Genomic DNA, 13,298 nt, shown 5'->3' on the forward strand with positions numbered 1-13,298 from the left:
GAATATGAAATATTTTCAGTTGTTTCACACTTGTTTGTTATGTATATAATTCCACATGTGTTAATTCATAGTTTTGATGCCTTCATAGTCAGGAAAATAAAGAAAACTTTTTGAATGAGAAGGTGTGTCCAAACTTTTAGTCTGTACTGTATATATATATATATATATATATATATATATATAGTAAGGGATCGCTCTCTCACAGAGAGTTGGCAATGACAGACTTCCCTCAGACAGTGGGGTTCAAAGTCCACAGGGTGCTTTATTTTGTCTCTTCAGCAGTACAGACGATCACCCAGTTAACGTAACGTTACTGGGTGATATGAGGTACGAGCACTACAAAACACCAATACAAAAGAAAAATCTGCCCGTCTGGGCTCTACCTAATACATAGGTCTTCCTAACTCACCTCTAAGACGCAGTTCACACATGGTGTATCCGGCTTTACTCAGCCATACGGTCCAGCAGCCTCCTGTCTGTGACCACACCAGTACCTTGGGGGGATATGGTCCAAGAGTCCTCCTGACTCTGACCGTGCGAAATTTTTTCATCAGGCGTCGCTGCCCCCCCAAAAAACTCAGGCTTTCACACAGCCTCGTGGCCCCCCAGCCCTCCTGGCTGGGACCACACAGAGCCTCTGCAGGCTTCCTTTTCAATTCCTCTAGGGTCACTTCCTCTCATATACAGAGGGTTGTCATTAATTACAGAGTAATGCAGGGGAGGATGGGAGGATGCAGACAATGGTGATTTAAAGGGGTTGTCTTATCTGAGACAATGGGGGCATATTGCTAGGATATGCCCCCATTGTCTGATAGGTGCAGGTCCCAGCCCCCAAATTGGTGGAATGTGCACTGCGCATGTGCAGCCGCCCTCTGTTCATTTCTATGGGGCCGTCGAAAATAACCTAGCTGGCGCGGCTATTTCTATCGGGCCCATAAAAGTGAATGGGAGCGGTGGTCGGCCTTGCGTTGTGCACCCCCATTCACTTCTATGGGGAGAGCGCTTGGTGGTGGCCGGACCGGAGTCCTCCAGACACCACTTTGGCCCGCTCCGTTCTCGATATAGATGCGGTCCCAGCCGTGCGACCCGCACCTATCAGAAAATCGGGGTATATCCTAGCTATATGCCCCAATTGAGACAACCCCTTTAACACCTACACACAGTTTTTTATGATCTCTATGAAAGTTATGCCAATACCCTTTGACTCCTGCCCACCTCTCATGATTCTGCTCCTTCTCCTATTTTGGGGTTGCCTCTATCAGGGGTTTGGTTAGAAGTTGCCACAGATTGGATTTGGTGACAAAGCCTATAACCAGAAAGAAATGAAGGATATGCAGAATCCTTGCCCTGAACTGTCCGCTCCCTGCACCTTCCCACAAACTCTTCCTCTTCATTTAACGGTAAGTGGAGGAAGGCTTTCACATACTGTGTTCTGGGAATGCTGTGTTGTGCCACAAGGGAGAAATTGTAAATGAGATACTGCATTGCAGTCAATGAATTCTTTACTGGAAACATCATGTCTTGCATATATTGGATGTACACAGGACAAGTAACTACTCTCATTGTATAATTGTACTGGAATAGACACACGACACAAAATAGGAACAAATGTGATTATATTGTGGCTCTTTGCTAAAATAAAAATATATATATCAAGTTTTCCCCCATCTTTTTGCATTCAGTACCCCATAATGAGAAAGTAAAAACTGAATTGTAGAACGTTTTGCAAATCTATTAAAAAAGAGAAAAAACAAAAATGCCACATGGACATAAGTATTCAGACTCTTTGCTATGATTTGAAATTTAGCTATGGGGCCTCCCATTTCTCTTGATCATCTTTGAGATGTTTCTACATCTTGATTGGACTCCACCAGGGGAAAATTTCCACGATTTGGAAGGACACCCCCCTCCAATTGTCTACATAAGGTCTCACAACTGACAATTCGTATCAGAGCAAAATCCAAGCCATGAGAATTGTCTGTAGAGCTCAGAGACAGTATTATGTGGAGGCACAGGTCTGGAGAAAGGTCCAAAAACATTTCTGCTGCACTAAAAGTTCCCAATAGAGGTTTGGAACAATGATGACTCTTCCTGGAACTGGCCGCCCAACCACATTAGGTAATCAGGGGAGCGAGGTGACCAAGAACCCAATGGTCATTTTGGATGAGCTCCAAAGACCCCGTATGCAGATGGGAGAAACTGCCAAAAGGTCAACCATCACTGCAACACTCCACCAATCAGGGCTTTATGGCCAATACAAGCTTCTCCTCAGTAAAAGACACATCAAAGCCCAACTGGTGATTGAAAACGGACATTCATAGCTCTGAAAGGTGGCATCAAACGCCATTACACATGCCATAGACTCCACAATGAAAGAAATCTAATTGTTCAGATACAAATAAGACCCCAATGTGATAGTGTAGGCACTATGTCATATGTTAATCACTGTTTACTAATGAGCATCATTACACTCCTAAATGCTGCGACTGCCTGAAAATCAGTGGAAGAAGAAAAGAACGAGCAGAACATTCCTCAAAAATCTGTCACACTACACAATGCTGATGTTCTTCTGGCTGGGCTCAGTCATTACAATCTTTAATTTCCTAATTTAACAGAAATTTGGAAATGAAACATTTGTCATGTCGATAATTGCAATTAAAAATCCATTTTACGTTATCAATTCCTTATCTGATGACAGAGTGCCACTCCGGACGATCAAGGGGTGATGTGTTCACTAAAAGCAGACTCTATATATCACTGACACAGGAAATTCTCATTCCTCCTATGCTTCTGTAGGAGGCAGGAACTGGAGAGAAGCTCATTCTAGTTAGAGACTGGCCAGGGTCCTTGGGTTGGAACCTGTGACATCAACAAGATAGGAGTGGTGACATCACTGAATAAGAATTACTCAGCCAATCAAAATCAATGGAATGGAACGTCCACTGTTTTTTGATTGGGGTGGAAAGGGGCGCATTTAACTAGTAGCCCGGCTGAACTGGCTCCAGTCTACTATGGCATAGCCATTTCTAAGACAGAAACTGTTTTACACAAAGTCTTAAGAAGTCCGCCCGTAAAGTTTGACAGGTGTAAAGTATGCTGTGAAACTGTGTACAACAAGGTTCTGTTCATTTGGCATTCTATGGTTCAAGAATACAACCAACCCAAGAGAAAAAAATGAATACCAAACTAGGTGCATTGTCTGACATCCAACAGATTCCAGATCCCACATGTGGAAGTATGAGGCTATAAAGAATGAAAGGTACCAGTAAGAAAGTGCCGTAAATGTATGTTTCTGCACGACTTGACTACACAGTAAAAGCACCCAATGGTTCCAGAAATCAAAGTAATAGATTGTCCTTGGCATCTGTCCTAAAAAAACTATATTTGGGTCAATACTGGGAAGAATAATATTAATTATATCTCTGCACATAGTTATACTCTTGTACATAGGAAGTAGAATCATAGTAATTATATTCTTGTACATAGGATGTAGAATCATAGTAGTTATATTCTTGTACAAAGGGGGCAATATTATAGTAGTTATATTCTTGTACATAGGAGGCAGTATTATAGTAGTTATATTCTTGTACATAGGGGGCAATATTATAGTAGTTATATTCTTGTACATAGGAGGCAGTATTATAGTAGTTATATTCTTGTACATATGAGGTAATATTATAGTAGCTATATTCTAGAACATAGGAGCAGTATGATAGTCAGGGCCGTCTTTGCCGCAGGGCAAAAGGGGCAGCTGCCCCGGGCCCAGTTGCTCCTGGGGGCCCAAGGGAGCCCTGTTTCCCAACTCTTATTCACTAGTGACTGCGTCGCTAGGTTAAAACATTTGGGGCCTGGGCCCCTGATGTTTTGTCCCAGGCCCCGAATGTCCTGCCTGCCTGCTAGATACAACTGTATTGCCGTACACAGAACGGCAATACAATTGAATCTAATACACTGGGAAGAGGTGAAGGACCTGTGGTGACATCACAGGTCATGTGATCAGCAAAACAGGCTGTGATAGGATGACCTGGATGATGTCACCATCATGTGACCAGTGCAGGATTGGACCGGAGTGAAGAGGAGAAGGAGCCTAATGCTGATGTCTGTATATGAGGACTGGAGAGGTAAGTGAAGGGAGAGGCAGAGCAATGCTGGGAGTTGTAGTTATTTAACTAGGATGTATGTTAGGGCTGAAGGGAGGGATGTTATTGACATGGAACTGTGTGCTTGAGGTGGCTGGGGGAGGGAGTGATGCTATTTACATGGGACTGTATGTTGATGGTGGGGGGGAATGATGTTTATGTACATGGGACTTAATGTTTAGGCTACGTTCACACTTGGGTTTGGGGATCCGCTTGTGAGATCCGTTTCAAGGCTCTCACAAGCAGCCCCAAATGCATCAGTTTAACCCCAATGCATTCTAAATGGATGCGGATCTTATTGTAGTTATATTCTTGTACATATGGGCAGTATTATAGTAGTTATATTCTTGTACATATGGGCAGTATTATAGTAGTTATATTCTTGAACATAGGAAGCAGTATTATAGTAGTTATATTCTTGTACATAGGAGGCAGTATTATTGTAGTTATATTCTTGTACATAGGAGGCAGTATTATTGTAGTTATATTCTTGTACATATGGGCAGTATTATAGTAGTTATATTCTTGTACATAGGAGGCAGTATTATAGTAGTTATATTCTTGTACATAGGAGGCAGTATTATAGTAGTTATATTCTTGTACATAGGAGCAGTATTATAGCAGCTATATTCTTGTGCATAGGAGCAGTATTATAGTAGATATAGTCATTTACATAGGAGGCAGTATTATAGTAAAAAAATAATCACGGCAAGCTCCAATGCAGAGGTCCGGGGAGGTCCTTGGCACTCCAACACAAACTGGCGAAAAAAGTTAATTCAATTTCCAGATAAAACAATGGAATCCTTTATTGAAGAATAGGCATCAAATTCAGGTATGCCAAACACATATGGGGTCATTTATCAAACTGGTGTAAAGTAAAACTGGCTTAGTTGCCCATAGCAACCAATCAGATTCCACCTTTAATCTTTCACAGCTTCTTTGGAAAATGAAAGGTGTAATCTGATTGGTTGCTATGGGCAACTCAGCCAGTTCTAATTTACACCAGTTTGATAAATGACCCCAATAGGGCACAGAAAAATGCACCTCCTGTGATGCGTTTCGGATGTATATAACACCCTTAGTTGTAGCAAGGTGGTGTGAACATGGGTGCTACTTATATCTAATGCTGGGATGGAGCTGAATACATTAAAGGATAACTGTCACATTTAGACCCTAATTTCAATTTTCATATATGTAGTTAGTAATAACATGATATTCCAGAATCAGTTACTATTAGACTGACTTACCCCATATTTAATAAGATTCAGCCCTTAGCAACCAGTCTGCATAAAACTGCAATTTCACTATTCAGTTAAGATGGCCGCCACTGCCCTCACCCTGAGGCTAATCCCGCCTGCCCTCACTAGCCAGTAACAATAGCCCCCCTGCAAAAGTGTCAGTAACCAGAGCCCTCCCCCTTAAAGGGTTAATCTCCAGCAGCACAAAGGGGTCCTCTTACCACATGTTGCTTTCATTTATACACTGAGCAGATGGCAGATCTCCCTTCCCTGGTCTGCGCTGCTCCAACTCTGCATTCTCCAGCTCTGCTGAGTGAGGGAGCGTCTGCCAAGCGCAGGGACAGGGAGAAGTGCACACAGCCCAGGCACTGTTATCAGCTGCTGGGGAGGACCTGGCTTTAATCATTTACTTACAGTCCCTGGCTGTCAGTAATGTGAGCCTGCACGCTGCGTCCTCCGTCCTTCAACAGAGGGACGGACCATGCCTAGCAACCCTATTTTAAGCAGAGGTAAAAGTAGGCAGTACAGGGAACAAAACTGTGGAATTAAGGGGTAATTGAATACACAGTGAAAAGTTGAAATAGGGCCACCAAGGTGATATTAATCACCACAATCCAATACTCCAAAAAAATATATAATACGACAGTTTTCCTTTAAATAAAAAATGTAATACATGTGTGGCAGCAGCTCACAGGGAATGATCCCACTGGCCTCAGATACAGCAAAATACATAGGAAAAACTAAAGTGGAAACCAAAATAAACAGAAAAAAAAACACCAAACCAGGTCAAAATCAATAGTGTAATATAAAATCATGCATGTGGTTTAGTCCATTAGGTACACAAGTGCCCAATTTTAATAGCCATCCAGCTTCAGTATTTAATAGCCTGCAGTGTGCATCGCCACCTAAAACTGGCAGAGTCACTTTTCCAATGCCTTGTACCTCCAATGCACACCGTAGACCAGGGGTCAGCAACCCCCAACACTCCAGCTGTTGTGAAACTACAACTCCCAGCATGCTCTATTCACTTCTATGGGAGTTTTGAGAATAACCAAGCAAGTGTGCAGGCTGGGAGTCATAGTTTCACAAAACCTGGAGTGCTGACCCCTGCCATAGACGATTAACCCTTTCGCTACCAGCGCCGTACATGTACATGTGTAAACATGGCGCCCACTCGCACGTGCAGCGGGCACCATGGCCAGCAAATTGTTTAGATGCCGTGATCAAGTGAGATCATGGCTTCTAAATCACAAAAACCCGGAAGCTCGAGCTACCGGGCTTCCTACCGATGCCCCGTGTGGCCAAGTGGTAGTTGCCCTGAACACTTTCAGCCTCGCTGACAAGGCTGAAAGTGTTCAAGCTGCAATTATTATTTTGGCTACAAGATGGCAGGCAAGGATAAGAAATTAGCAATATCCAGTTTAAATCGCATTTTAAAAATCGCTGATAGAACAAAATTGAAAAAAAACTTATTTATAGGCTCATATATGAGCCTCAAAATCATCACAAAAAATTAATAAAAAAATGTAAAAAAAAATATCTATAAAAGTTTAAATCACCCCCCTTTCCGTATAATAAAAAAAAAAATACCTAAATAACAATACATATAAACATTATGGGTATTACCGCGACTGAAAAATTTCCTATACGGCAAATGGCGTAACGGAAAAAGGGGTAAAAATGGCTGATTTTTTCATTGCTTCTCTTACCCAAAAAAAATTTGATCAAAAAGTCACGCACACTCCAAAATGGCATCAATAAAAACTACGGATTGTCCAGCAAAAATAGAGCCACTAAACAGTTCAGTAGACATAAGTATAAAAAGTTATAGGGGTCAGAATATGGTGATATAAAAAAAAAAATTTAAAAAAAAATTTACATTTATTTTTACACTATTTAGACATAAAAAAACTACACCTATGGGGTATCATTGTAATCATACTGACCCAGAAAATGAAGGGCATGGATCAGTTTTGCCGCAAACGGAACGCCGTGGTAACAAAACCTGTGAAATGGTGGATTAATAGCCTTTTTTTTTTTCCATTTCCACCCCATTTGGAATTTTTTTACCGCTTCCCAATACATTTTATGCCATAATTAATGGTGGCATACTGGCATTAGAAAGTACAACTTGTCCCGTAAAAAATAAGCCCTCATACAGCCATGTGAAAGGAAATATAAAAAAAAGTTATGCCTCAAGGGAAGTAGGGAAGAAAAATGAAAACGCAAAAACTAAAAACCTCCAATAGTGAAAGAGTTGAATACTGAAGCTAGATGGATATTCAAATTGGATACTTGTGTACCTAATGCACTAAATTATTACACTATTGATTTTGACCTGGTTTGGTGTGGGTTTTTTTTCTGTTTATTTTGGTTTCCACTTTAGTTTTTCCTATGTAAGTTGCTATGTCTGTTGTGTCTGAGGCCAGTGGGATCTGTCCCAGCATTAGATATAAGCACCACCCGTGTTCACACCACCTTGCTACGACTAAGGCCTCATGCACACCACTGTGTGTATTTTGCAGTCCGCAAAAAACGAATCTGCAAAAAATACGGATGACATCCGTGTGCATTCCGTATTTTGTGGAACGGAACAGCCGACCCCTAATAGAACAGTACTATCCTTGTCTGTAATGTGGACAATAATAGGACATGTTCTATTTTTGCGCAGAAGGAAAATACGGACATACAGAAACGGAATACACACGGAGTAACTTCCTTTTTTTTTGCGGACCCATTGAAATGAATGGTTCCGTATACGGTCCGCAAAGAGAACGGAACGGACACAGAAAGAAAATACGTTAGTGTGCATGAGGCCTCATGCACACGGCCGTTGTTTTGGTCCGAGCGGAGCCATTCACTTCAATGGGGCCGCAAAAGATGCAGACAGCACTCTGTGTGCTGTCCGCATCCGTTCCTCCGTTCCGCGGCCCCGCAAAAAAAATATAACCTGTCCTATTCTTGTCCGCAAAACGGACAAGAATAGGCAGTTATATCAATGGCCGCCCGTTCCGTTCCACAAATTGCGGAAGGTACACGGACGGCTTCCGTTTTTTGCAGATCCGCGGTTTGCGGACCGCAAAAAACAGCACGGTCGTGTGCATGAGGCCTGAGGCCTAAGGGTGTTATATACATCTGAAACATATGACAGGAGGTGCATTTTTCTGAGCACTCTGGGGCACATTTATTATGTTTAGACACCATTCTTAATAAACCCCTAAGCTGGCGGGTGGTTCTGCCAAAGTTATGAAGAGGTGCCTGCCTCTTCATAACTTTGGTGGATCCTTCGCCAATTCTAAATGTAAGATAGCTGGTGGTAATGAAGGGGGGGCAGCTGATGGCACTGGGAGGGGGGGAGCTGGTGGCACTGAGGGGGCAGCTGATGGCACTGAGGGGGAAGCACGGGGGGGCAGCTGATGGCACTGAGGGGGCAGCTGGTGGCACTGAGGGGCTTTTTTATAAAGAAAACGTTTTTTTTAATTAGTTTTTTGTTATTAGAGTACTCGAATAATCGTTGACTACTCAATTTCAAAAATAGTCGATAGCTTCAGCCCTATTTCTGTGATCAGGAAAAATTGCAGCATGTTCTATATTCTGTGTTTTTCATGCAGCTCTGGCTCCGTAGAAGTGAATGGGGCTTCAGTGAAAAATGCATTGCATCCGGACACAATCTGGATAAAACGCGTTTTTCACTGATGGTTGCTATAAGATGTAGCAATTCTCAAGTTTTTTTTTTACGCGGGTGAAAAACGCATCAAAAACTGATTGCACTCACACAGAAAAAAAACGGAAACACGCATTGCATCTGGATTGCATCAATTTTTCACTAAAGTCCCATTCACTTGGGGAACCAGAGCTGCATGAAAAATGCACAATATAGAACATTCTGCGAATTTTCCTGAAGGCAGAAATGATAAGGCATGAAAAACAATCCTGCGTACAGTCCCATTGATATGAATGGGTCAGGAATCAGTCCGGATGCTATGCGTTTGCTGCAGCCATCGCAGCTGGACAGAAAACTCGCTCGCGTGACAGAGGCCTTAGGGCAAATTGTTTTGTTTTTAAATCAGCTCCATTCTCTGCATTGCTCCTATCTACAGTCTCCTATTCTGAATTACATTTAATTTTTACTAGTAAATTTACAGATGAGTAGATCGGCGCACAGTTAGACAGAATTATAAAAGATAAACCATGACTTGTGCTTATGGTTTTGTGTCCTTGGAAACAGCAACACATTTACATTTATTTGCTGCCATATAACACATTTTAATAAATAGCTCCCCTCATTTACAAACGCACCCATGCGAAACGATGGGTCTCAGCAGTCTCATTTCACAGGCTCACCTAATAAAGCTCTAACATGCAACAGAACGCAGAGATGAGACAATATTACGGTCTAACTGGGAGTATTTTAGCTCTAAAAAGGTAATCAGTCCTTAATAAGAAATGGATATGAAAATGTATGACAGAAATATAATGAGAAAAATGGGTTGATAGGAGAGGATGGATAGATGTGAGATAGATAGACAGACAGATAGATATATATATATAATAAATAGATATTGATGAAATACAGAATACATAAATGTATAAATAAGTATGGATAGAAGAATAGATACATAGATCTTTCACAAACATCTCGTCATAAAACTTCTTACCTCTTTTTTCCTTCTTTTTGTCTTGGTCACTTTATTTTCCTTAGACTTTTTGGACTTTTTTCTTTTTTGAATGGTGACCTGTTCTTCAGGAAAGAAGTCATCTATGGCCTCCATACCCAGATCTTCATCCTCTAAAGAGAGAGAAGGCACCAAGTTTTATTATAATTTTCATCTTTTAAGCAGGAATACATTTCACAGGCATTAAAAGGGGTTGTCTGGAGTTATTTAAAAAAATAAATAAATACAGCACTGTAAATCTGATGGTCAGCAATATATACATAAGCTAAACAAGTTTTAGGCAAAAAAATAATAATATTTCCTCATTTCCCCAGTTCTGTTCTGGCCCCTTTGTTGACATGCAGTTGCAGAACTGTGGGGGCGTGTAACAACAATCGGAGGTTTTATTCACAATATTTGTGGGTGTCAAAGACTGCCGTTCCCCTTTCCCTGCTCAGCAAAGGGAGAGAATAAAAGTGCTGCCCTGTCTGCGGTCTGACTGCTGGGATACTCATGTTGTATGTGTGGGACTACAAGTATAGTACAATGTCATTGCTGATACACACAGGATCTTCCCCCTACGTGTTCCTGTGCAATGCTCTGCAGACACTTCCTCACAACCAGCAGAAGAGTACAGAGGAGAGGACTCCTCCGGTCTTTGTCAGCTCTGTGTTTGCAGGGTGAGGAGGGAGGGAAGATCCTGTCCTGCTCGACATCTGAGGCAGAGCCCCCAACCCTGAGTCTGTGCTGCTGATGGTTGAAGGGGTTAAACTTTGCTGAATCCAGTGGGAGGGGAGACAAAGGGCAAACATCTCAGCCAGCAGATTGGCAGTGCAGGGGCATGACTTGTCGCTCCAAACAGCACAGCCCAAAGTGACGTTCTGTCCACAGAGGAAGACATGCTCCTTCAGGCTTGTGCAGGGAACCTCATCGGAGCAGGGAACAAAGCTGACATCACAGGTCATGTGACCTCAGATAACTAGTAGAACGGGGCCACTGGAGATTAAGTAAGTGAATTGAAAATCCCTTACATTTGCTTAGTTAGAAACATACAAAGAACAAAAAAAATTCTAGGACCACCCCTTTAAAGCTTCCACCTTTTTCCAAATAAAAGGTCAAAAGCATTACAAAAAAACAAACGAAGTAAACACAAATGAGACTGAAGGTCTACATCCTTTAGCATTCAGAAGTCAATTATTTCCTTAAAAAGTCTTATTGAAAATGATGAAGGTTAGGCCCAACAAAAAGTGGAACAGTTGCCCACAGCAACCAAATTATTGCACTGAGTTTCTAACCTTCACAAGAAAAATCATGACAAGAATAAGGTTGATGTGGCCAGCATCACAACTTTTTGTTTTCCCAATCTGAAATGTCAAGGAAAACCAGAAAAAAAAACACCAATGGGAATCTTATCTGACTATTGGGCTACCAAGTGAGCATACGGGCATCTGAGCTCCAAACATCGGCAGTAGAATGGGTCATTCATTGACTTTCAAAGAAAAAATTGTCAACAGTTTTATACCCCATCTGAGGGCACCATAAACTGGTGACCATGAGAAAAACACTGAGTTAGGCCTCATGCACACGACCGTTGTTGGGTTCCGTGTCCGTTGTTCCGTTTTCCGTGATTTTCTGCGGACCCATTGACTTTCAATGGGTCCGTTGAAAACTCGGAAAATGCACCGTTTGTCATCCGCGTCTGTGATCCGTGTTTCCTGTCCGTCAAAAAAATAGCACCTATCCTATTTTTTTCACGGACAACAGTTTGCGGACCCATTCAAGTCAATGGGTCCGTGAAAAAACATGGAGGCACACAAGAATCTCATTCGCGTCCATGATCCATGTCCGTTTTTTTCCTATAATTTTCAAGGCAAACTTAACTTAGATTTTTTTTTCACTTTTCATGTCTGGTGATCCTCCAAAAATCAAGGAAGGCACACGGGAAAAAAAACAGACACGGATCACGGAACAACGGAACCCTGTTTTGCGGACCGTGAAAAAATACTGTCGTGTGCATGAGGCCTTAGGGGTTGTCCAGCCTTTAGTAAGTGATGGCCTATTCTCAGGACAGGCCATCACTAGGTGATTGTTAGGGGTCCAATACTGATTCTAGCAAAACAACTGGGTCAGTTAATGTGATCAGCCCAGCATTTTAAAGACTATCTTTACCAGACCTGGCAGCATACGGAAGCACATGTCCTATCTTTGGCTGTAAATTGCAGACTGCGGACTTATTGAAGTCAATGGGTCAATGGGTGCACACAACCAATGTCCGTGTTTTGCAGATCCATGGTTTGCCGCCTGCAAAATGGACATGGTTGTGTGAATGAGGCCTTAGTTTTATAGTTCCTTAGCCTCAGTGTTTGATCTAACTCTTGGGATCCCCACCAATCTGCATAATGAAGGAGTTTACACAGGCATATAGGCGGACCTCATATTAAAATATGAAACTGCATCTCTCACAGGTATTATATTCACAAACTGAAAACAAAAGTCTATAAAAAAAAAACATTTAGGTGCCATTAATGGACTAAAGCAGCCATTCAGTGGCTTCAGCGGAACGGAGCGCCGGCGAATAGATCTTTTTTATGCTAATAGCTTTTTGGTTTGGGCCATTATTAAAATTTTTTGGGGGTCAGACAGCCCTTTTAAATTTAGCAAATAGACACAAGGCAGATCTATTGCTCATAGTAACCAATCACAGTACAGCTTACTCAAGAGCAGTATAAGAACGAAAACAAAGACAGTTTTTCTTTTTAGACAGTTTCATAAATCTCCCTTTGAGTCTTGCTATTCTTTTAGTAGACATATCCATAAACCGGCCCCGATTTAAGTCAAGAACTCATTTACGTAACCTCAGTTTACTATGGAACTTACGCCATAATGACTGGTGTGAAACGAGGAATAGGCAAGGGTAAGCCCCCAGCTATAACTCCATCTCGCAGCAAAGACAGTAGTGATATCATTTTCTTTAGGCTACATGAACACAACCGTGCATGGATCATGTGATGGACCATGTGATGAGCACAGTGACGTCACCAAAGGTCATTTTCCTCCCAGGTCCAAGAAGAAGAAAGAAGAGAAGCCGGGCTGCGCGAACAAGTGGATGAGGTGAGTTTCATTATAATAATTTTTTTTTAACCCCTCCATCCCTATTTTACTAAGCATTCTGTATTCAGAAGGCTATTATTTTCCCTTATAACCATGTTATAAGGGAAAATAATAATGATCGGGTCCCCATCCCGATCATCTCCTAGCAACCATGC

At 41.9% G+C, this 13,298-nt stretch overlaps 1 protein-coding gene across 8 annotated transcripts in view; it reads right to left on the reverse strand.

Annotated features, from left to right (window-relative positions):
- The window catches only part of CHD5 (chromodomain helicase DNA binding protein 5), a 235,063-nt gene that overhangs the window by 201,453 nt on the left and 20,312 nt on the right, over positions 1-13,298 (reverse strand). For all 8 annotated transcript variants that reach the window (XM_040429570.1, XM_040429528.1, XM_040429519.1 and 5 more), the window contains exon 2: positions 10,036-10,166. In XM_040429570.1, the coding sequence (XP_040285504.1) occupies positions 10,036-10,166 (131 nt within the window). The remainder of the gene's footprint in view (positions 1-10,035; positions 10,167-13,298) is intronic.

This window comes from Bufo bufo, chromosome 1 (genome assembly GCF_905171765.1).
Source record: "Bufo bufo chromosome 1, aBufBuf1.1, whole genome shotgun sequence".
In the NCBI taxonomy this organism is placed as follows: Eukaryota; Metazoa; Chordata; class Amphibia; order Anura; family Bufonidae; genus Bufo; species Bufo bufo.